The following is a 25278-nucleotide window of genomic DNA, read 5'->3' on the forward strand; positions in this document are numbered from 1 at the left end:
TTTGAGACCCGCCTCCCCCTTTCACAAAGTAAACAGCACTTAGCACCACCAGGCTCTTCGGCTCCCCCCACCCCACAAAAACCCCACTTCAGTCGCCTCAAGTTAAAACGCGGCCCGACCCCACGCCCCCCTCAACATAAATCTCCCAACGCTACCACCCTATTGGCTAGCGCCAAAATCTCTGCCATCCCTATTGGCTTCCTCGCGACCGCGACACTCCCTCTCTCAGAAACCCCTACCCTTGGCAAGCGGGCATCCTGGCTGTGCTCCGCTTCGCCCCCACCCCCCACCCCCCACAGCTCCGTCCTCCCGGTTTGCCCTCCCCCCCTCCCTCGACACGCACCGTATAGTAGGAGAGAAGCCCCGCGTTGTAGTCGAGCACGAACCAGCGGTACTGCCAGCCTTTCATCACGTTGGTCCATTTACTCAGCGGGCCTTCCATGATGGACGCCATCTTGGGAGCCGGTAAGATGCCAAGCGGCCCCGCTGAAGCGAACGCCGGTCGCGCGGGCGGGGCTGAGGGAGGAGGAGGAGCGGGGTGGGCTGGGGGGGAGGAGAGAGGAGGGACGGAGAGAAAGAAAGAACGCGCGAGCGGGCGGGTGCGCGCGCACCGTCAGTGGGCTAGGCCCGACTGAGGCGGCGCGAGATTAAGAGGAGAGAGGCGACGGGCGCGGCAAGGGAAAAAAAACACCACACACACACACACAGAGCCTACGCTGCTAACGAGAGGGAGGAGATAAAGACTGAGGGGGCGTGACTTGTGTACTGAGGGACGCAAGGTGGAGGGAGGGGGCCAAAAAATAATAATCGTTAGGGGGCGCACGAGGTTTTTGGAAAAGTCTTGGGGAAGTGTTGTTGTATAGTCGTGTCCGACTCTTCGTGACCCCATGGACCAGAGCACGCCAGGCATTCCTGTCTTCCACTGCCTCCCGCAGTTTGGTCAAACTCATGCTGGTAGCTTCGAGAACACTGTCCAACCATCTCGTCCTCTGTCGTCCCCTTCTCCTTGTGCGCTCCATCTTTCCCAACATCAGGGTCTTTTCCAGGGAGTCTTCTCTTCTCATGAGGTGGCCAAAGTATTAGAGCCTCAGCTTCACGATCTGTCCTTCCAGTGAGCATTCAGGGCTGATTTCCTTCAGAATGGAGAGGTTTGATCTTCTTGCAGTCCATGGGACTCTCAAGAGTCTCCTCCAGCAACATAATTCAGAAGCATCAATTCTTCGGCCATCAGCCTTCTTTATGGTCCAGCTCTCACTTCCATACATCACGACTGGGAAAACCATAGCTTTAACTATACGGACCTTTGTCGGCAAGGTTTTTTCTCTGCTTTTTAAGATGCTGTCTTAAAGTATAGCGAAGCATTTAAGGCTGCTGTCAGTATGGGCTTAAAAGTGCCAAAAGCTGCATTTCTGCTTGCACGTAGGTGACCTGGAAGAAAGCCTCGTTGAAACTCCTTTCGAGCGCATTCGGAGTTATAGAACTTCATTTGGGTGTCACTCCGAATAGAGACGGTGGTTATTATCCTGTTCCCACTACAGATGTGGAATTCACTCAGCACTGACAAGTTTTCTCTGAACCCTGGAGCTGTAAAGGTATTTTGCAGACATTCTAGTTCTGATTGGATTGCCCTAATCTACTATGCTTTTTGTCAGCAGGGGCATAGGAAGGGGGGGAGGGGGCAGGCTGCCCCAGGTGCCATCATCAGGTGACAAATTGTCAAGGAACAATTACTGCCCTACTAGGGCGGTTCATAAAAAACTTTTTTTAAAAAAATGCCTGCTCCAAAGGTCTTATCTTACTACACTAGGGATTATATAGCTATATATGATATTTCATGCATATCAGTTAATATCTTGACCCTCCTCCACGAAAATAGTTGTTTACTTGGCCGTTTTCCTATGTCATGAAGGCTGAAATTTCAATTCAGTGGAGCAGGGTCCTCCTAGCTGCCTGCTTTCCTATACAGCCAGTCCAACTGATGGCTCTGGCTGTCTGCTTCCTTCTCCTTACTCTCGGTTGTTCCCTTGTAGAATTCAGCAGAGAGGAGGATGGAGACAAGCCTAGAAAAGTGCAAAGTTGGATTGGGGTATGTTCTTTACCATGAAGCAAACTGTGCATTTGAGCAATTTTGCAATCATGTTCACTAAACAGGAAAGTAATGGTCAGAGTTCTTCTTGGCATGTGGCAATATGCTTCAGTACTACTGTTGATAGTTTCAAAGACCTTAAGGAATTCACATGATTTCTCAGACCTTTTGCTCAGTATTCCTGGGACTGCAGAGCTGGAATGGGGGGAAATCCCTATTAAAATTTTCTACTAACACCACTCCTCCACAGCCCAATCATATCCATATTTATATTAGAGGCCAAAACAACAAAGTTTTGTGGCATGTTAAAGATTGACAAATTTTATTATGGCATAAGCTTCCATGCATTACGTGTTGTCAGAATACTTGAGAATATAAGCCATTTGTTCCTGTTTAACTTTAGGGTGACAATCCTGTGCATACTCAGTGATTGTTAATTCATCTCTGAGAAAGTTTGCAAAGGATCAGAATACATCTTTCCCCAATGCCAGAATAAAACATATTGTTTGGAAGCTATTTTGGAAATCAGTGACAATTAGTGTACACTAATTGGGAACTTATGGTGAAGGGCTGCTTATAAATCAAATTAATAATAACAACCAACATAATTTTTATGTGAAATGATTAATCAGCTCCTAAGCATGCTCAATGGAATTAGGTGTTTTTTTTAATATACTAAGGCTATAATCCTAAACTCGTGATTTACCTCAGAATAAACATGCCTGAGATTGGTCTGAACATTTAGCATGACTGGGATTTATACAAATTAGAGAAATACAGTGAATAATCACCAACTATAACAGGCCTAGGAAACCTGAGCCCCAGCCAGTATAACCAATGAGCAGCAATGATAGAAGTGGTAATGCAGAAAAATCTGGAGGTCCTCTGGTTAGCCACCTGTGTTTGGTTGCAATCTTGTTTAGAAATTATATGGTAGAGGAGTGATTCTGCATAGTGATATAAAGCTTGTATCTGCTCTAATTCCTTTAGTTCAGAGATGACTAACCTGTGGCCCTGCACACATTGCTAGACTCCACCTACCCATCAGCCTTAATCAGTATTTGTGGATGATAGAAGTTACAGATCAGCAGCACCTGAAGGAACATAGTCTAGCTACTCCTGCTTAAAGTTGCAATCCTAGCTATGTCTACAAAGAATTAAGTCCCACTGAATTAAATATGGCTTACTGCCAGGTAAGTGGAATTAGGACTGCGGCCATAGTTTCTAATCTACTTCCTGCTCTTGTAGATTACTCATGCAAGGCTTTGCAGCTTTACTCCTTTTTATGTGAGTGGGGTATACACACTGATAACTAGCTGAATATGTGGAGTAGAGACCGCAACAACGACAATGTAGTCAAATTGTCATGAGCTGTCACGACCAGCTTTTTCTTTTCTTTTCTAGAATGCTGCAAACCACTTAGTTTATTTTCAAAAGGGAATCTAGTGTGGGAATGGTAACATTTCAGTTGGGATTGAGGCTATTTTGACTGAGATGAATACAGTATATTTACTTACAAAAACAAGGTGAGCTATTATGATGTACTGAATTCTAAAAAGTTCTGCTTGCTACGTTCTCAAATATATTTCAAATGGCAGAATGCTAACAATACTTTCAAAGAGTAGTCGAGTAAGAAGGCAATACGCTTGCTGGGTGTGAATTGATCTGAATTAGATCCAGACACCTGTGTCTTCAGAATCCATTTCCTTTGAGACATTCCAGGGAGTTTCCGTGCTAGCGCAATTGCGTGGTCCCTTCTGATTGGTCCTTGTAGCTCAGTTATTCATGGATTCTAACCAGTGGAAAAGACCCTTCTGTTCAGCATGATTATCAGTGTGGTGACTGTTGTGGTTGTAGATTAGGAGAAGTGGGACAATATTTCAGAGGGGGTGTTACTATAGTCTTCTCAGTGCAATTTAAAGAAGCCTCCTACCACTTTCAGAACACTAAGTTCCTATGAAACCAGTAATGCAGCTGATTTACTTAGGGACCTTCTTGATAGGACTGGTATTTGGGGAGCAAACTGACAATGACAATGATGATAGCTCTTCTACTATGTTAGAGACACCACAGCATACAATAATAAAGGAGTATTTTAGGGAAGAGTTTGATGATGAAGGTAAGTGATACTTTGCTGTTTCTCTGTTCTGGAAGGAAACTGTTGACTTCCAAATCTTCTTTCATTTATGTAGCCTTACTCTAAAGAGTTGCATTCTTGTTTGATTTCATTTTTTTACTGTTTAATAATAAAATTAATTGATAAAACACTATGAAATATCTATTTTGTATGGTATCCAGTCTTCTAAACTATCAGTACATTCAGTACCACTACAGGAAAAAAATAAAGGATAGAAGCATGAAAGAGAAGACTGACCTTTTGCAATTTCCCCCCAAGTTTAGGAAGACTAATAATTAAAGGCAGCTGTCTTGCAAATATTGTGAGGCTGCTGTCCTGTTCTGCTGTCCTACCTGGCAATATGTCTCACTGAATTCAGTGGCCCTTACATCTGAGTAGACATGCATAGGATTTCACTGTGAGTGATGCATGGAAGGAACAGAGATAAACCAGTTGAACATGAGTCAGTCCTGATGCATTTGGAATCCTAGAGCACAGCTAATTTATAAAAGGATGTATCCAAAGTTAAGAGTTTCATCTGTTTAAATATGAAGAAATGGTAACCCAGATAGAAATAGTTTTTACTGTCTGTTCTGAAACATTCAGAAGCAACTGATGTCCTGATATAGTATAGTGTGTTTCCCTGCATAAGAGACTGCACAGCTTTAAAATTTGTGCTATGTGTCCTAGTTTCAATATCTCTTCTTAACAACTCCTAAGCAGACTGCAATTTTATTTATAGTGCTGCTCTATATGGAGGTAAAGGCAAATGCATTCGCAGTACTAGGTTTCTGGGTTTGGTTAATAGTTTGATTCTGGTTAATCATTCTTGAAGGTTTTTAGTGCTGTTTTCTAGGAAGAGAGAGTATATTACATGTCCTCATCTGCCTCCCATACAATTTCCTCCCTTCTTCCAATTTCTTATTTCTATCCCATGGGAAGATCAGTACAGGTGTTATTATTATTTATTATTGTGCCTGTTTGTACCCTTTCTTTAGAAGACATACTAAATGACACCAGTCTTGTACTGAAAGTCCATTACAAAATGGCTTGAAAAATAATTGAATCTGGTTTATATTACATTTGTTTGAATTTTGAGCCCTGTGTTCAGTGTTATAAACATGACATAAACCAGGCAAATCACAAACATGATTCAACATGTAGCGAGTGGTCTCTTGGGATCATTGAGCAGTTTTCTCTAGCTCCAGATGGAGTTAAATATAGGCTTTTGTGATATTCAGCTAAGCATTCTTGAGTAAAATACTTTTGTAGGGTTGTTTTTAACCAAATGTAATTCAAGATATATCAAGAATGCCTTTATAGGTTTGCTGCCAGGTCTTATGCCTATGATGAAGGTTGCATCACTTGAATGGTCTTTAAGAAAGACGTAGGTGCTCTAGTATGAGTGCTCTAGTATTATTCCTTGTCAGTGGCCACATTCATATATCACTCTAAACCACAGTATAGTATGATGAGACTGAGCAATGGTTTGCCTCTGATACATATGCTCTTTCCCTCCCTTTTCTTCCTCTGGCATAGTAGCACAAGGGGAAGTTCAGAATCTGTTTGCTTCTGCTTTTGCTTAACCACAGCTTGTTGTGTTATGCAGATTGAAAAAATGTGGTTAATGTTTAGTTTTGTTGGTTTAAAACAACTCACCTTCAAACTATGAAGTTATTTTGTTGTTGGTTTAAACAAACCATAGTTAACATTGACCACAGTTCAGGGTTTGGATTAAATATCAAGAAAATTACTGCTTGTTATATGGCTGTTAAGCCCATGTGTGGTGCAGCCATGAGTTAATTTGCATCGTACTGTACAGTGGTACCTCGGGTTAAGAACTTAATTCGTTCTGGAGGTCCGTTCTTAACCTGAAACTGTTCTTAACCTAAAGCACCACTTTAGCTAATGGGGCCTCCTGCTGCTACCGCGCTGCCGCTGCACAATTTCTGTTCTCATCCTGAAGCAAAGTTCTTAACCGAATGTACTATTTCTTGGTTAGAGGAGTCTGTAACCTGAAGCGTCTGTAACCCGAGGTACCACTGTATGTCCTAAAATATTCATTCTATTTTACACAATGTGAAATAATTGTTGCATGTTATTGTTTTGCTATACCTCATTGCCACTTCTTTCACTTTTTCAGATGAATGGGAGAAACGGTGGGTTCAGTCGAAACATAGATCTGATTATGGTAAATTTCGTGTTGCATCAGGAAGGTTTTATGGAGATAGAGAAAAAGATAAAGGTAAAATAATGCATTCTCCCATCCCCCAGGTTGTGAAAAATGAGATTTGTGACTGAATGCATGCCTTCATTCACTTTTATTACATTATTGACACAATATTGGCTGGTATCAAAACATCTACATAACTGTCATTATGTTTCCTAGTGGTGGGCTAGAGAGCAGGCCTTCTGCATCTGAGCAAATTTGTATGGGTGCAGATAGATCCTACAAGTAAAGTGATCCCACACATTTAGCTCTTTAAAAGTCAAACCAGCACTTTAAATTGAGCCCATAAATAAACAGTCAGTCAATGTAATTGGTGTAGAATAAGTGTAACATGATCCAATATGCCCAAATCACATGAGATCCTGGTGGCTGCGTTCTATACCAGTTGGGTTTTCTGAGCCACATGTAAAGGCAGATCTATAGAGAGAGCATTACAGTGGCCTAGTCTGGATGCAACCAGTGAGTGTGTTACTTTTTTCCTAAGATAGGGTCAAGCTAAAATGACAAAAGGCACTCCTAGCCACCTGTGCTAGTAAAGATAATAAATTGGATCCCTGTAGATTTAAGGCAGGAGTGGGGAACTGAATCTGACCAGTAGGAGGCTACCCACCAGTTGTTTCCCTGACATTGTTAAAAGAAGGAGAAGAAGATTGGAAAAAATTTAAGGACTATTTACAGAAACATTGTAAAATTTAAGAAAGTTAGATGGTGTTGGATTGAAATTGAGAGGTTTCTAGCTGCAATAATATATAAGAACATAGATGGGGAAAAGAAAGGGTTTGAAAAATAAGGTAATGTTATAAGCTGTAATGCTTTAAATGAAGGATTTGCTGAACAAATAATCTTAATTGGGATACAAGAAGGAGAAGTATGAGGAGGTCTGAGAAATTTATTATTTAAAAGTATGGTTTATGAATTTTATGCCTGTGTTTAATGTTTCTGTTTGTTTTGTTTGTTTGTTTGTTTAAAAAATTGGAAAATTTAATAAATATTCCTTAAAAAAAAAAGAAGCTGATCAGTAGTTAGAGCAACCACTTTTGAAGAAGCTCTTTCAGTGACTGTCAGCTGATTGGAGCTGGAAGCATGCCTTCAAAGAGACTGTTGATTGGTGGTTATAGGGAGTCCCTTCAAAGTCTCTGCAGAGGGAAAAATGCTCCTAAAAACAGCATTTCCCCCTCTACGTATAAAGTGACATGGGTTTAAAGCACTTCTTCCAGTGCTCTGAATTCAGACTGCTTCCTCTGGGGGGATGGGAAGCATGCTATCCCAGCAAATCCCAGCTGATTGTTGGGACTGACTGCACTTTGAAGCTCCAATGATCAGCTGATTGTCAGCTGCACAGGGCTTTCTGTTCAAGCACCAACAATCAGTGGTTATAGGTGCTTGAACTTTTGTTTTCCCTTTTTCTAGACATCTCCATTTTCTCTTTGTCTATTTCCCGATCAATGTACAGGCTCTGTAAATTGCTTCTTGACTAATATTTATGCAAGTTTCTAACTTCCCAGAGTAATCAACAGTGGTATTTTGTATATTGGTGGTTTCTGTTCTTGTTAACAGTATAACTGGCAAGAGGTTATTTAATATCCGTATCCTACATAATGCCAGACAGTCTTTGCGGTTATATTATTATAACCATAGTAAGGACATGATTTTGTGAAAGTACAATAAGTCGTTTAAACCATAGTTCTAGATCTTTGATTTAATTTTACAGGTCTGAAGGCAACTGAAGACACTAAGTATTATGCAGTGTCAGCAAGGTTTCCGCCCTTCAACAATGAAGGTCAGACGTTAGTGCTTCAGTATACAGTAAAATATGACCAACATGTCGATTGCGGTGGTGCCTATGTTAAACTTTATTCTGCAGACCTGGTTCAAGAGGTTATGAATGAAGATTCTGAATATTATATCATGTTTGGTAAGTTCTCAACATGTCTTATTAGTCAGCAATCAAAGCATATCCATTTTTACAGTGCAAGCCAGGAGAGAATTGGGCTTAGCACTATAAGGTAATTTCTGTTTTCATATTTTTTGAGTCTGCATCACTGTATATATCAGTGAGAATCAGTGGCTGCACACAATGCTGTCCCATGACTTACGGTTTAGTCAACTATCTGGTGCAGAAAGCTCAAGAGTGCCTATCTTACTCCTCCAGTAGTCAAGTGAGGAAACACACAACAGAGCAGTTGGCTTATCGTTACACTTCAATCAGCTCTTGTGGCTTGTTTTTCTCCAGGAAACCAAAATCTGAAGCCAAGTTCTTGACTTCCCAAACATTGTTTATTTGGAGAAATGAACCACAAGAATTGGTTTGGGGATAATGTTAAGCTCAATGGTTTGTTTCCCCACTCAACTAAGGAAGAAGCAGAGTGGGAGCACATGGAATGCATGCACCAGCATGCAGCTTGTGTGTACTGGTTAGCTTACTAAACCATAATTAATGGCTCAGTATTATGGGCAAACACAGCCAGTTTTTGCTTCCTTATGTTTTGCAAAGTATATTCAATGAGCTGACGACAAGGTTGCTGGATCAGGGTGAAGTCTTCCAGGGAGCTTACAAGCAGGGCATGAAGTCAACAGCTCACCTCCACTGCCCCATTGTATGGTGCCAACATTTGATACTGTCTCTGAAGATTGAATTTAGCTATACAGATACACAGCAATAGACCATTAACATAAATCTGAACTTTTTAAAAGCTACTGAAAGTAGTAGCTATCAACCCTTTTGGCATTTTTTTTTAACTTACTGGCAATCAATGTGTCTAACACTTTGCTTATTACTTACAATTTTTGAAAACCGCTCTTTCATCTCCCATGTATGTTGTAGTGGGGTTAAAATGGTTTTAAAATATTAAAATGTTGGTTGCAAGGGACAGGAAGTAACTAAGTTACCTTCCACGTTTGAAGAAGAAAGTACTGTTAACAGCAATTTCTAAATCAGTGTTGAAACTATCATTAACTGACATATTTGTGCAGGTGGAATTCTGATCCAAGTCAATTGGGTTTTTAGAGCGCTGTTGTTTTCTCCTAGGTCCAGATATATGTGGAGAAGACAAAAAGATAGTGCAGGTTATCTTCAACTATAAAGATGATTATTACTTGATCAAAAAAAACATCACATGTGAGGTATGATCAGTATTTTTTTGGTATTTGAGAAGCATTGTTGATTTCTAATCTTTGCTGCTAGTTTTCCTCTACTAATCATATTTTTTGTATCTTTCTGTCTTGCTGAAATTCTACTTTCCACACACAAGCAACAGTGAAAAACCCATAACTGAAGTCTGGGTCAAGTAGTGTTTTTGGAATTAATAGTAACGTATATTAGAATTATGTTGGCGAGTAAGGGATAGTTTAACCATGGTTTAATGTTAATGAAAAGTGCTAGTGCATGCTGCTCAAAAAGTCCTCAGTTAATTCACCGCAACTCATTCACTGCTGCTCCTGACCACACTGTACCAGGACCAACAAGCTACAAGCATTGGCATGTTATGTCATCTGAATCAAGATTGTACTTTGTTTGGAGAGAACATGAGCAGCAGGTTTGTTTCAGGGAAATAAACTACAAGTCTGGATTTCACATTCCATTTCTTTTGTTGATACGTATTGTTACTGGGACCATGCAAACATGCTGGAGCTTTGTTCTGCTTTGCTCTTCCCTGGACCTTTTAGCTGAGTGTGGTGCACCAACTAAGCCAAAGTTTTGCTTAATGTGTCCTCTGAACCGAGGATCATGGTTAAGTTGTAGCCAAGAACAAACATTGGCTGATGGGCACCAATCATTATGGTTGCCACTCTTGCATCCTAGGCACCATTTACTTTTGACACACAACCCAAGAAGCAAGGGAAATAGCTCTCACCACCCAATAATAAGTACCATGGCATGTCCTCAATTTTCTGGCCTCCAAACTCTTCAAGCAGTGATTGAGTAGATAATCAGTGTGCCATTTTTTTCATTTAGTTTATATTCTGTTGCAACATTTAACAGGAAAAACCAGCAGTCAGTTTGGAATATGAGAAAAGAACTCTCTACTTATGTAATAATCTTTATTATTTTTCTTTTTCGAGACCGATGACTTTACCCATCTCTACACTTTGATACTACGTCCAGATTTAACATATGAAGTGAAAGTTGATAATTATGTTGCTGAGGCTGGCTATCTAGAAGATGACTGGGACTTCCTTCCTCCAAGGAAGATAGTTGATCATGAAATGGCAAAACCTGACTACTGGGATGAAAGGGAGCTTATTGAAGATCCCATGGACAAGAAACCAGATGTAAAGTTTCAGTATCATGGTTTCTCTTTCTATATAGATATGTATGTACATTAAAACTGTCTACTTCCCCAGTTGCATTCTGTCCACTGACCATTTCTTGTTGTCTCAGTTGAAGTCAGTGGGTGTTGCAGCTGTGCTTATAATTCTATGATTTGCTCCAACAACAGTCTGATAGCCATCATTCCCTTTTTATTATCATTGTCTTAAATAATTCTTACTTCAGTCAATTTCACAATGGTAGCTAATTATTACTTCCATTTAGCAAATGGAGGAGCTGAGGCAATATATGATCATTTACTTGCCAAGGCTGAGTTGGGTTAAACTCTAAAATCAATTCTGCATCTCAGTGACATTTGTCTTCGCCTTTACAGACAAATGTCTGCACCCAAGGAAACATTTATGCATTCTTTATACACAAAGCAGCATATGTCACTTTTGCCAGGACTTCTTACTTGACCTGACCAGATGAAGGCATAGATGGCAAATACCCAAGTCTTATAGATAGTTTCCCATTCTGGACTCAAAGCCCAGCACCCCAAGCCCACAGATAAGGATAACATCAAAACAAGCCAATTAACTTATATCAAAGGAAGTGAGTATGAACATATATGAGCTCATTGTTACATCAACTACCAATTAATTGTGGGGTTATATTGACTACCAAGATGGTGTTTGCAGTGCTTCCAGAACAGTTCACCCTTGGTTCAACACAAAGTTCAATACAGTATATGTCCATCATGGGATTAATACAAACAAATTTCCATGCCTGGTAGTAGTTGCAGTGAATTTTGTTGAATGCCACAGAACCTAAAAGCTTGTTAAGTGTGGTAACATATGAAATGCTAGATGATAACAGAAAACAATATAATAACCAATACTTATTTTTATGTATTTATTTACATATATATTTTGCTACTCTTCCAACACAGAACTCACTAATCGGTCAATGTGATATTAAATGAGCAAGCATTTTAATAAATTGTCAGGATTATCTTGCTGCTAAAATAGATGTTTGAGAAAACAATCTTTATTGATTATATGAATGCATACTGTTTTAGGATTGGGATCAGCCAGAAAGAATTCCTGACCCAAATGTCACGAAGCCAGATGACTGGGATGAAGAAATGGATGGAGAGTGGGCACCACCATCGGTTCCAAACCCGGAGTACAGAGTAAGCTTGGTATAGGTCTGCAGAATAATAAATGCAGAGACTTAGATGGTAAACAGTAGGGGTCGTATACCCAGAGTAGACCCATTTAAATGGATAGATTTAAGTTAGTCAAGTCTATTGAATTCAGTAAGTCTCTGAGTATGTCTTAGTCCAGGGATTGTCTACCTGGTGCCAAGTTTGTGTCCCTTGAGCATCTTTGGTTTTTGGTTTTGTTTTCAAAAAATAGGCATTTCCTTTACCCATGGAGGAACTTTTCTAAAGGGTGGGGTTTCTCAGTGATATTCTGTGTTGAGAGAGATGTATTTTGGGGGGGGAGGGAGTCACACATACGGCGTTTGTGTGAGGTCCAGGGGTGAGGGAGCAACAGTGACTGCACTCTCTAATCTTGTCTTATGCCATACCCCCATAGCAGCCATTTTGTAACGGGCACCCACAGCACTTCCTCAGAATTCAAAGTGTGCCCACTGGTCCAAAAAGGTACCATGCTTAAACCTGAGGCATTTTATCTTACTACCTACTCTCCTGTTCAGTCTTCCTGAATCTACCTTCATCTGGCTTTGTCTGTATTTCTCAAGTCCCCCATCCTTAAATGCCATCTCTTGAACCAGTATCTCCCTTCAAGCAGCTATATCCCATCACTTACTAAGTCCTCAAATAGGTACTGCTTTCTCTGTTTTTCTTGCTGCTCTCTTTTTGACCCACTGGTTTGGATTCCTCTTTCTCTTTCTCTCTCTTTCTTTACCACTTCCAAGTAGTTGCTGTCTCCAGTCTGCTTTTCCTACTCTCTACTGACTACTCTCTACTGAAATCATTGTCTATGCTTTTCTTCCATTACCACGATTGTCACATGGTATTTTTAAGTCCTTGCAGAACTTTTCCCCACCTTATATTATCAGTTTCAAACCTTTAGTTTTGCAACTTTTAGTTTTGCAGCTCGAATCCCTGGTTGTGTCTCCACCTTCACTTCTCTTTCAATCACTTCTTGCTTTCTCCATTCTGTTCACACCTCATCAACTCCCCCCCTCCTGTTTCCATTCCTGTCCCCCTCTCCCACTTGTATTCAGGGGCATGCGGAGTTGGCGGTTCGCCCCGGGTGCCATGGGGGGGACGAAAAGATGGCCCCTGCCTCCCCCCAGCTGTAGAGCGGCCAAGGTTGTGCACAGTCCATATGGGCTGCTGCGCGTGCACACTCCGTACAGCCGTCGCGTGCAAGCGGTAGTCTGTACAGCTGCCGCACATGTGCGGCATCCCGTACAGTCATCACACATGCGCAGTCCATACAGGATGCTGCACATGCATACTCTGTACAGGCTGCCCTGCCCCAGGTGCCGGAGAGGGTTCCTCCGCCACTGCTTGTATTATCTTCAAATTAAGACAGGGGTGAGGAACCTGTAGCTCTCCAGCTGTTGCTAGACTCCAACTCCCATAAGCCCCAGCCAACATAGTATGGAAGGGATGTTGAGAAGTGGGAAACCAACAACATATGGACGGCTACTTCCCCATCCTAGTGAAATCATTGTTAAAGTACAAGTCAATTGTATATAATTGGTTTTACTTATTGTAAAATAAAGCTTCTCTTGGCATTATCGCTATGAAAGGCCCACACTCAAAAGTGTAAATAATGTGTCAGTACATATTTAGCAAATGATGATAATACATTCCAAATTATTATTTTTATTTCACTAGACTTAGCCAAGATTTATTTTGACTAAATTAGGTTTGGGGGGAAATAAACTTCAAGCTTGTCTCAATTGTTCTTTTTTAGGGAATTTGGAAGCCCCGTATAATCAAAAATCCCAATTATAATGGCATATGGGTTCAGCCATTAGTTGATAATCCAGAATACACACCTGATCCTAATCTTTACAAGTATTTCAACATCAGTGTCATTGGTTTAGAAATTTTACAGGTATGTATTTTATAGAGTTTTCAGAAATAATTCCTTAACTGGAAAGATAATTCTTATTACAGAGTCTAGTTGTATTCTGTATCATTATGAGGGGAAAGCTGTCCAATTTTCTAATTTGAATCATTCACAGGAGAAAAATAGCATTAGCAGCCCATTCATTTTGAAAATATGATATACAGTGGTACCTCGGTTTACAAACTTAATCTGTTCCAGAAGTCTGTTCTTAAACCGAAACCATTCTTAAACTGAGGTGTGCTTTCGCTAATGAGGCCTCCTGACGCCGGTGCACTTCCACCATTCGGATTCCGTTCTTAGACCGAGGTAAAGTTCACAAACTTCCGGTTTTGCGGAGTTCATAAACCGAACCGTTCTTAAACAGGACTGTTCTTAAACCGAGGTACCACTGTATTGTGTTTCCTATTTGCAGCATTTGCAATTAATTCAAACTGCTGCATGGTCATCTATAGAATCTGCTTCAGTGGTGATCTTCACACCATGTACTCTGGAGTAGGATTATTGTGGAGTAGATAATTTGAGAAGAATGGCCTCTGAGATTAGAAGATTATGATATAGCTGGATTGATGGGATGACAAACCTGTGTACTGGCTTTGAGTATGATTGCAATGTTAATTCTGAATTTATTAGAATAGGTGCATGCTAAATTGGTAGACGCAGTGGAACTTACTTTTGACTTACATGTATATTGTTGAAATGTGGGGCTTTTAATGCAAAGCCTATGACATCTGCAACCTGAGAATCATTTTTCATTACAGTGGTACCTCTGGTTACAAACTTAATTCGTTCTGGAGGCCCATTCTTAACCTGAAACTGTTCTTAACCTGAGGTACCACTTTAGCTAATGGGGCCTCCCGCTGCCACCGCCGCGCAATTTCTGTTCTCATCCTGAGGTAAAGTTCTTAACCCGAGGTACTATTTCTGGGTTAGCGGAGTCTGTAACCTGAAGTGTTTGTAACCCAAGGTGTTTGTAACCCGAGGTACCACTGTAAAAGGCTCCAGATACCGTAACTAGATACATAGGTAAGCCTTCCTGATACAGGGAAATAGAAGCATTTTGAATCTGGCTTCTAGTCTTCAGAAAACGAGACAGTTTCCTAAAGAAGAAATGGGGGCAATCACCTAATTCCATACCCTTTGCATGTCATGGTTGAATTCCAACCCAATTTACCTAGTCCATGGCAAACAGAAATTGAATTTTTTTTAATCAAAATTCTACAGAATGAAAACATAAATACAGTAGAATAAATATAAACTCAATATAGATATGAAGCAACAGCTTTGGGACTGTATATATTTACTTTCATCACAAAATGTTGAATTTCTGGTTGAAGGAATTGGTTACTATGTTATGCATGTGTGAGCTAGGAAGTTTTCCTCAAAATAACAATGAAATATTATATAGGCACGCTGCCATTTTCTATTGCTTGTTCACATTTTATATTATTTTAGTATATAGCAGGAAATAATATTTTTTATTATTATTTTAGTATACAGAAGGAAATAAATTATTTTAAATAAATAGATAGCCACTTAATACAGGTTTGAGAAGAAAATAATGCAGCTTTGTACAATCTCACTTCTAGAAACCATGTATCACCCATTCTTGTAGCATTGTATTGTAGCTATAGGGCAGGATTCACATAACCAGCCCCTTCAGCAGATGCCCTGCACAAGGACTTCAACTTGCGCAATGGGGTTCCCTCCTCCTCTCCCTGTCAGCCCCTTAAAATTGGATGGAAGGAGGTGAGGAAAACACTCAGAACAGCATGTGGTGGGAGAAGAGAGGAGCTTGCTCTGTCTCACATTTAATTCCACCCATAGGTTTTTGGGGTTTTTTGCATCACCTTTAATAATTGTATCCAATGTTACACCCAATTTATATTGTGAGCTTTTTCTGGTGAAGCCAGGCTGCACCATTCTTGATGGTGTTAAATTCAGGTAGCGGTCATAACTCCATTACCTAATAATGTGTCACTGAATCCAATAGGTCTTACTTCTGAGTACACATTGTTGGACTTCCATTATCATATATGGCTCACAAATCTAGCTAGATTGTGTTTACTTCATTAACTCATTTTTCCCTTTTACCTTATTCATTCCAACAGGGAAAGTCTGGCACAATCTTTGACAATTTTCTTATCACAAATGATGAACAATATGCTGAAGATGCTGGGAATGAAATGTGGGGTCCCACATTTGTAAGTAACACAATCACCATACAAGAGTGGCTGCATTGAGATGGTGCAGAAGGGCTTCTGCTAGTATACCTGCACAGCTCCAGGTGTCCAGGCATTTGTATAATTACCATAAGAGCCTGCAGCAGTATCGCCACTACATTCTGCACTACCTGGTTCTAGACCAGGCCCAAGGACTTCCCCACATAGAGTATACTGCAGTTATCAAGTCTTGAGGTTACTTATGCATGGACTACGGTTATCACAATTCAGTTATGGTCATAGCTGGTGTACCAGACAAAGTTGGTGAAAGGCATTCCTAGCACAGGTCACTTAGACCTCTAACCACAGATTTGTATCCAGGAATACCAGTACCTGGTCCTGATTGCCTTATGAAGCACCTGAGCCCTACTGCATTGGCAGAAGAATACTCCTGTGAATTGATCCAGGCTGTTGGTTGCTGTTATCATTAGCTCACAAGAGAATTCCTCTAGCAATACAGTAAGGCTCAGATGCTTCATAAGGTAAAACAGGACCAGGATTCAATGAGGTATATTTGCTGGTCTAAGGTACACCATCCTTGGGCCTGAAGGACTAAGGAAAAAGTGGGTGAACAGGGGGTAAGTTGTAAAGCAAGCATAATTTATGAGGGTACACAATATTCCATTACTATTTAAGAAATATGCCAAGTTCCTTATAGTCTGATCCTTACACATATCTGCTTGATACTATATCTTGTTAAGTTCAGTCAGTCTTGTTCGAGCAAGCTGTAATCCTGTGCACCTTTACCTAGAAGTAAATCTTGTTGAACATAGTAGGATTTACTTCTGTGTAAACATGAATAGAATTATTAGACTGCACATCCTGCAGAGTTTAGTTAACCATAACTAGCACTAACAGGATTCATAAAATCAATACAGTACTATATCTACTGTACATAATATTTTTATACATAGAAGTAGCCAGCAAATAACTGTAGAAATGCATGCTTCCATTATTACAGTGTAAGAAACAAAACTGATGTAGCTCCAGACATATTAAGATCTGCTTGAAAAGCACAAGCTTTAGGTGTTAAAGGAAGCTAGTTAAATTCTTTCGAACTTATGAAGAACTCACTGAAAACTAAGGAATAAATGTACAAATGTAGCTGTACAGATTGCACAAAAATAACAAAAAGTCCAGCAAGGTATGTACAACACTAAAGAAAGTGACAAAAATATCTGAGGGTGGGAAAGTTTTCAGTGTTGCATCACGTCTGATTATTAGGAATTTTCATAGTGACTTTAGATTGGGGTAAAATACTTTCAGAGTTAAGGCTTGAACCTACATTTTCAGTTTGAGGCCCTCTTTCTCACTGACTCTTTGCCAAGAAGGAAAGGGAGGCAGATTTCAAAAACAAATCTCTTATGGAAATTTATAGAAGTAAATGTCTGCATTTCATATTCTGGCTGTGACATTTACATTTTTAAAAAATTGACTCGAGGTAATGTATTCCTATAACCTTCATTTGGTCTTAACACATGGAATACTATTGAATAAGTTATTTGCAGCTTATTTATATTAATATTTAACATGGTTTTTCATCTTGCCAATGTGCTTTACAATTCTTGTTTGAATAAACAGGAGAGAGAATGGAAGAGAAGACAGGGACAAGATGTTGTGTATAAAAAAATTAATGAAAATGAGGAACCGAAAGGAAAAGAAGGCAAGAAAGAAAAAAGGAAGAAAAAAGATCGCAATGTTAAAGATGAGCTCTAATCAACCAAATTTTATTGCATAGTTACTGTAACTCACGGTGGAATTTGTTTCAACTTCTAAATATTGTATTTATTTTCTAAATATCTGTTACTGAAACTGAAATGCAGTGGCAGTAAAAAGTTCTGACAACAATTGTTATGCTAACAAGTGTGGGTAACGGTGGTACAAGCACAATGGTTGGGTCTCTTATTTAATTATGGAGGAGACATCGACACAGAGACACATAGATGGATGCAACTCATGTACTGCGGGGATGTAGAAAATAGCAAAGAACTACTGGCTAAGTCAGAGGTCATATTCCTTGATACCTAAACTAGGGATAGATTGAAATGCCTCTAACAGTTTACTACATCACTTGCAGGGGGCAATTTGATTGCTGAAATGGTTTTACAGGGAGGAAATTCCCATTGTGGTTGTGGGTAGCTGCTGAGCTTTCTTTCAAAATGTTTTAAAATAACGTTTTAAAACTGTCACCAACTTTTAGAAATTAAGCAAAATGGAAGCAAAGAAGGCCCATTCTCATGGTAAGTTGATCCTCTATAACTACCCACCCAAGTTAGCTAATTCTATTGGAGTGCCCCTTCTCTTCTTTTGGTTACAGGTTTCCCCTGACATCGCTTTTTTCTCCCTCCCCCAAAGTCAGGCATATTGTAAAACAAATGGAGACTAGGTTTGCTGTAAACTAGGAATGTTGCATGGGCTGCTTTTTCTCACTTTCTCATTCATACATCTCCCCTGCCCTTCAATGGGTTCTGTAATTATACTGCAGCATTACTTCTGCACAAAGGAGACAGTGATATCCAACAGTTGAAAAATAATTCTGGCTGAAGCTCTGCCCCTTTAAATCTCTACCTAACCTCTACTTTATACATGTTTTGGGTAGACACACGTAAAACATGCAGGTCTGCAGTTATCGGGTGTAAGTGGCACCTCACATGACCATCATAGTACTTCAACCATATACCATTATACTAATTCAACTGCAACTTACAGCTGAGAATTCACATGTGCACCTCTTACACACTATGTGGTTCCTGAACTATTGTGAATCGTTCCATTCTTTATAAGTTCCCACCACAAATGCACATGGAAGCATTATGTAGTCATATGGCACAACACTAAGAGGAGTGATGGTTGCCTGGATTTCCACCCAATATATTTCTAGTATGTAACTTTTCACTATCAATGTATAGCATAAGTTGGCAGTGACCACTGGACTGCGTAGGGTTCCTAGGTCACAGAAGCATGCCCAAGTTGTTCTTGTCTTCTGCCCATCCTCCTCCCTTAAAAAGATACTATGGTACAGTTGTACTTAACAAAACAGAAAGGACTTATGTTGTTTCAGAAGGGCTTCCTTCTCTCACAGTTGCTTCACTGCTTTGCGAAAAGTTATGTTGCCTCCACCTGTTCTGGTTCTGGTTCTTACCCTTTGCAAAGAAAGAGTGGACACTTAAGCACTGAAGTTTTTTAATACTTAAATCAAGGTAAGGCACTTACGTGCTAAGTGCAGACTCATACCACAATAACTACATTGCATGCGGATTGATATGCATAGGATTGCAGCTTGAATTAGTTAAAGGTGCCACATACGCCTTAACAAAGGACCCCATAAATTTCCAGACCTGTGGGAAAATATTCTACCCTCTCCCTACTTACTCACTTCTTTATCTTTCCCCCAGAATGTGGAATAAGGTATAGAGATACTAAGTGCACTAGAACCTGATACACCAGGGTTAAAATCACCACTTGGCCATTAAAAACTCACTGTGTGACTTTGGGCCAGTCACTGTCTCTCAGACTAACCTACCTCACAGGGTGGTTGTGAGGATAACATGGGGAAATGAATGAATGCATGCCACCTTGAGCTCCTTGGAGGAAAGGTGGAATGGATATAAATGCAATACTGATAAATAAGGAATAATCATAATAAAAAGTCTATATCCAGCCTGCCTGTCCCTGATTTTGAATTGGAGGGTTGGGGTCAGATTTTGAATCATGAAAATAAACCCAACTCAGAAAGAAAAAATAATCTGGGATACAACCAGTATATTCAGGCCTATGAACATTGGACCTTACATGTTAGGTCCTTGGCAAATCCAGTGTGTGGCTATCTGCTGGGACAGGCTTCCCTGGGTGAGGTGTGCAGGCAGTGGCAATCCATGCTCCCATACTAATATATAGGCTCTGCACACTGAGTTATCACCTGAACTATCCCAGGCACCTCTCTACTTTTTGTAATAGCATTTTAGGTTTGCCAAAGTGTTTATAGTCTCTTTAGCCTCACAGCAACCTTGTAAAGTAGATCACAGACTCCGCTTAATCAAATGCATCCTTCTTGGTAATCCACAAAAGCTTATGCAATAATACATTTGCTAGGCCTTAAAATGCAATTGGACAGTTGTTTCGTTGTTTCTGTAAGCCATGGCTAGCTGACCAACCCCCTTGATTGAAAGTGTACCACAGTAATGTACCCAATGCAATGCACTGAGCTGTGGCGCAGAGGATAAAATCTTAATTAGTCTCAATATCTTATGGTGGCTTACTGAGAAGGAAAATGTGCAGACAATATTTAATCAAAACGTGATGCTGTCCCAAGAGGTTTACCTTGAACAGGGGAATACATGATTAAGAATTCTAAGCCTCAGAAATAAATGGCGTGTGCATGCACAGATTGCACCTGCTTCCCCAATGAAGAATCTGTATTTAGTACTTCCGTAACAATAACTTCAGCCTGAAATAAATGCTTCATTGCCAGCCAGCCACATTATGCTTCGACTCATTGCTACTCTTACCAAATTGCCAAGTGAAAAGTAGATCTTAAAAAAACAACAACACACACCTCAGGAATCTAGGCCTTCAGGTAGTTGGAAGAGAGAGATTTCTGGAGGCCCTTTCTCATATGTAATGTGCTTTCCAGTTTGTTTTAAATGCACTGGTTTGGTCATCATCCTTTGTGCAGAGTACATCTTAAAATCACCACTAATCTGTTCACAGTCTCCCTACACCAAACTGGCAATAGCATTCAGTTTACTTACACAATAAATAATCCAAGGTCAAATCAAGCTGTGAACAACCTCACACCCCTTCTCAAACTGTATTTTTATATGGTGTATACTCGTGTATGATACGTTTGTATGGTGTTCCTGAACATGCATTTGTATCAACAAGTTGCCAGGCTCACAACATCCATTGCTAGCCAAAAAGAAATGCATGTCCCAGCATGTCTTTGAAGACACACAAAGAAAGAAAAAGAAAAAGCCCAGAGTTCCTTGGGAAGGATTGAATGTTAAACTACTCTGGAAATTGTAAGAAGAATAGGGTGTCTCTTGATAACTCTCAGCACCTTAACTACCCACACTATTTAAAATTGTATGATACAGCTCTAGATGGGGCCTCATCCGGTGAAGTTCACTCTGACAAACAGAAATAAAGAAACAAGCAACAAAGGTGGTCAGGAAAGTTGAGGCCTGAGCTTTACTACTGTCTACTACATTCCCGTTCCGTCTCAGGTGACAAACTGGGAGGACGTGCCACCCCTGGGCATAGCCATTACATTCAACACTATACTGTTATGCAGGTAGTACACAGTATTGCAAGGGACACTGTTCGGGAAGACACTCCTAAAAGGGCAGAATGGACAGCAAGGACATTACATGCACAGCCACAACAATTCTTTCTTGTAGTAAGTAAAATGGAAAGGTAATAGTTTATTGTGTTAAAACAGCTATCATGTTTCCACATACAGCTGAACACACAGATTGTCTAGGCTCATGTTTAGCTCCAGAGTTGGGGCTCATTCAGAAATACACAAGCTGGTTTCCTTCAACGTTGGACTCCACTACCAAGCTATCTAGGGAAAACAGCAAAAAAAAGCAGGCTTGTCAAAAGAACAATACATGACATTTTGCAGCACACATCTGCCTGTCTCGGGCAGCATGACCAAGTTTGAATTCTATCCTATGTTTCCTGAGAAGTAAGGTCATTAACATACACCCAAGGAGACCTTTGTTCTTGCCATGAGTCAAATAATTAGCACGACCATCACAGGCATTCTCATTCAATTGGACATGCAACCCATCAGATATGACACAAATGAATCACTGAAGACACTTCAAGTTTCAGCATTAAAATTCTGGTACATTTATATTATTTGTCTGAACATCATTGTGCATTAGTGAAGTAATACTGTATTTTTAAACTTTTTTATTTATAAAACAATAGAACCAAACATTACAGAAGGAAGTTGTACATAAATGTAATTGAACAGTCTAAGCTTATAAAGATCTTGCCCAGAGGGTGCTAGCCCTTTAATACCCAAAAGCACACTTAAAAATTAAAACTCATTCCAATAAACTCCAGGGCAGGTAATTAACACAAAGTGGCTTCTTTGACTGGAAAGCAAACACATCTCTGTGAGACCTTGTAGTATCCTAATGGCTTAGGGGTCAAGGTTCTGTATGGTGTAGGGTCAGGACCCGGTAGCGCTTTTTAGCTTTAAACTATAGCTAGAATATACTAAAAACTGTGATTCAACCACCAGTTACAGTTTTTAGTATATTCTAGCTATAGTTTAAAGCTAGGACGGTTTAAGATAAGGTTTACATTTTATTTTGGTGCTTACAGCCATGAGAGATCAATGGCAGCAACCTCCTGAGCATGTGAGGTTATGTTTTAGCGAAGTGTGCAACAGGGCTCCATTACCTTTTGGCTTTATTTTTTTCTGCTTTAAACATGGCAATGTGCTCCTGGATCAACATGTGGGAGACTGGCTGCATACGTTTCCACATGGATTGTGTTGCCAGCACTGTCCCCAATTGGTAGGCTGTGGCAAGAGTTTCTTGGGATGTTGTGGGCACGTCTGCCATTCCTCACAATGTTCTGTTTTCATTTGTGCATTTTCTCTCTTTGCCCAGGCTGTGGACAAAAATAAAACTATAGGGAGATCCAGTTAGAGATTCCCTGGTTTGCATGTACCTTGGCCCTCCAGAGGACAACTGGTTTGCAACCAATACTTTCTTGTACATTGCTGCAACAGTGTGTTGACTTTGTATGCATGTTGGAGATATCTCTCTGCCTATGTGTGCACACATGTGTTGCCTAATTTGAACCTAGAGTCCATGCAACTAACTAGGGATCTTTCTCCTTTTCAGTATCAGTTCCCGCCCCCCTCACCGGCACCCCCCCACACGCTGTGACAGTTGTTTTAAAGTTCAATGTGTTACATGGGCAACTTTGTAAAATAAAGAAGAAAGCCACTTCTATGATTTATGGTGTGTTTAGTGAGAAAAGGCTGTTTTCAGCAGAATGTATCAAAGCTCCTTGTACTTGTTGAAGATAAAATAAACAGTACGGCGCTAGTGTGCAGGCTGTTGCTGATTCTGAAGCGGTATCATTTCATGCTCTATTTCTGTCAGAGTACATTACAGAGTAGTGTGTGAGCATTGGCTAAACCTCTGGCAGTTATACATTGCTTGAAGGTCATATGATATTTATTCAAGTTTGTAAGTTTTGTAGTGACTTTAAATGGCAACCTTGGGGCTGAATATGTTAACCTCTGCTACTGGGCGACTTCCATTTGTTTCAGAGGAATGGAGGAATCTGCAGATATGTTCCTGGCCTACGTTCAGAAGTATCACAGTCTCTCCAGCATTTCACAGATAAAAATAGGGACACTTTTGTGGACTATTACACATTGCTGAAGGCTCTTCTCTGCCTGCTGGATGCTGTATTAATTTGATCTGCAATCGCCTGGCCTGCACTGGCACTGTCTCTTAATAAACTAACAGTCAGCTGCCTTTTTATTTTAATTCTATTATTATTATTATTATTATTATTATTATTATTATTATTATTATTATTTTCTAAATTGCTTATTAGTCCTCTTGAGATGGACAACACGGATGGACAACTTTTCTCCCACCAGATATTGTCAGACACCCACCGGCCACTGCCAGTACAGCCAGGGGTCAGGGATGATTATTGGTATTTATTAAATTGATTAAACTACTTCTCTTGCTGCAGGCAATTCAAGGCATCTTTATGAAAACAAAATGACAAAGCAAAACCCCCTACATTAATTAAAACCGGTGGGGGGGGGAGCATTAAAAACAACCCATTGGCTTTAAAAGGTCATGGATTGTTAACAGCCAAAGGCCTGGTTGAAAAAATGATTTTGCCTGGCACTGAAAGATATGTAGTGAAGGCACCAGGTGAGTCTCCCTGAAGAAAGCATTCCACAATGGGGAACCACCTCAGAAAAGGCCTGTTATCAGGTTGCCACCCTCTGGACATCTCATGGAGGGGGCACACGGAGTAGGGCTTCAGTTGATGAGCACAGGGTCTGGGTCAGTTCATATGGGGAGAGGCAGTCCTTGATTATGGGAGTTGTAGTCCAATAACCACAGGTTCCCCATCCTTGTTGTATAGATTTAGAATTTTGTCAATCCTATATGTATTTTGTATCCAACTTAAGTCCAAAGAAGCCATTCAGGCAGCATCTGCACTTTTGAATAAAACAGGAACAAGGGAAACTGCAAAAAGCCCTCCCACGCTGTCAGAAGTAGGTTCCACGAAATTCAATGGGACTTATTTCTAAGTAAATATGCATAGGGTTTTAGGTGTTTGTTCTCAAACTGCTATCTATACTGAGGCAGGAGGAAAACAGAACCGGATAATATGCATTCAGAATACTAGAGAAGATTGAGATACAGGCCGTCTAACTGATAAAAGAGCTTCTCTTAGGAAGAGAAGAAACGCAATTCGCTAACAATTCTTTTTGAGCTTAAGCGGATCTATCCTTGAGAAAGGATAATGCTTTGTGGCTTGCAAGGCTTACAATTTGTGCTGTCAGATCGTTCACCAAGGAAATGGCCTGTAAGGCTGCCATCGTAGGGCGTGCTTACTCGGGAGCAAACAGCACTGAACACGGCGAGATCTACTTTATAGAGTATTACACAACGGAGGTTAGCCACCACAGCGCGTCCGCCCAACGAGAAAGCTCTGCCAAGTTCTCCCTCTGCACGACTCCAGTCCGCATTTTCGTAGCCGCCGAGCTTAACTGAGGTCGAGCCGAACCCTTCCTGGCCGGCTGGCTGGGAATCCGGGCCAGGCGAGCGTAATAGTATTCCTCCGAGCGGAGGCCGAATTAAGCGGTTGCTCGGTGGTGGCTCCGCTCCAGAGGGGGCCGTGCCGGGAAGGGATCCGGGCGCCGGGCTTTGCTGCGCAGCAGGGCGGGGCCTGGCTGGGGGTGGCTCGGGAAGTTGCCGAAGTTGGGCAGAGAGTGGAGGGACGGAGCCAGCGAGCGCCTGCCTGCCTGCTCGGGCCGGGCCTTCCTGGGTGCTGCTCTTCCCCCTCCCGCCCTCTCTTCCCTGTCCGGCCGGTGCATGATGGAAGCAGCATGGCCGCTCATCTTTCCTTAACGCAGGTAGGGGCTGCTCGCTTTTCGCTCGGTGGGGAGGGAGTGGGGTGGTTAGCTAGGGCGGGGGAGGCAGCCGGGGGAAGCCTCGCCTCCACGCTCCCGCCGTCTCCCCTTCGAAGAGTTTCC

General features: G+C 40.9%; 3 protein-coding genes across 12 annotated transcripts in view; 2 read left to right on the forward strand and 1 right to left on the reverse strand.

Annotated features, from left to right (window-relative positions):
- Positions 1-454, reverse strand: part of OSBPL9 (oxysterol binding protein like 9) — a 57809-nt gene extending 57355 nt beyond the window's left edge. For all 4 annotated transcript variants that reach the window (XM_053392461.1, XM_053392459.1, XM_053392460.1 and 1 more), the window contains exon 1: positions 344-454. In XM_053392461.1, the coding sequence (XP_053248436.1) occupies positions 344-454 (111 nt within the window). The remainder of the gene's footprint in view (positions 1-343) is intronic.
- Positions 382-17867, forward strand: LOC128415778 (calreticulin-like). Of its 4 annotated transcripts, none has more exons than XM_053392465.1 (9): positions 382-465; positions 6346-6447; positions 8144-8347; positions 9461-9555; positions 10495-10704; positions 11763-11876; positions 13642-13785; positions 15909-16001; positions 17601-17867. In XM_053392465.1, exons 1-9 carry the CDS (start codon positions 441-443, stop codon positions 17733-17735), a joined length of 1122 nt encoding a protein of 373 aa, XP_053248440.1. In that variant the 5' UTR covers positions 382-440; the 3' UTR covers positions 17736-17867. The 4 variants fall into 4 exon arrangements, with proteins under 4 accessions (XP_053248440.1, XP_053248441.1, XP_053248443.1 ...); XM_053392466.1 differs by having other exon boundaries at positions 8144-8212; XM_053392468.1 differs by lacking the exon at positions 10495-10704.
- A 6968-nt stretch (positions 17868-24835) lies between these two features.
- EPS15 (epidermal growth factor receptor pathway substrate 15) overlaps positions 24836-25278 on the forward strand; it is a 52211-nt gene continuing 51768 nt past the window's right edge. For 2 of the 4 annotated variants that reach the window (XM_053392470.1, XM_053392471.1), the window contains exon 1: positions 24837-25158. In XM_053392470.1, the coding sequence (XP_053248445.1) occupies positions 25132-25158 (27 nt within the window). In that variant the 5' untranslated portion in view covers positions 24837-25131. Of the gene's footprint in view, positions 25159-25278 lie in introns of all 4 variants that reach the window. The other 2 variants (XM_053392472.1, XM_053392469.1) reach the window with 2 other exon arrangements.

The sequence above is a fragment of the Podarcis raffonei genome, chromosome 6 (genome assembly GCF_027172205.1).
Source record: "Podarcis raffonei isolate rPodRaf1 chromosome 6, rPodRaf1.pri, whole genome shotgun sequence".
NCBI classification, from domain to species: domain Eukaryota; kingdom Metazoa; phylum Chordata; class Lepidosauria; order Squamata; family Lacertidae; genus Podarcis; species Podarcis raffonei.

What these genes read in the sequence shown, in the direction of transcription:
- LOC128415778 (XM_053392465.1), top strand. Translation starts at nt 441, where the DNA reads ATGATGGACGCCATCTTGGGAGCCG. An exon ending in AAAAAAACATCACATGTGAG is followed by an intron (nt 9,556 to 10,494) that starts GTATGATCAGTA and finishes TTCTTTTTCGAG; the next exon opens with ACCGATGACTTTACCCATCT. An exon ending in TTCCAAACCCGGAGTACAGA is followed by an intron (nt 11,877 to 13,641) that starts GTAAGCTTGGTA and finishes GTTCTTTTTTAG; the next exon opens with GGAATTTGGAAGCCCCGTAT.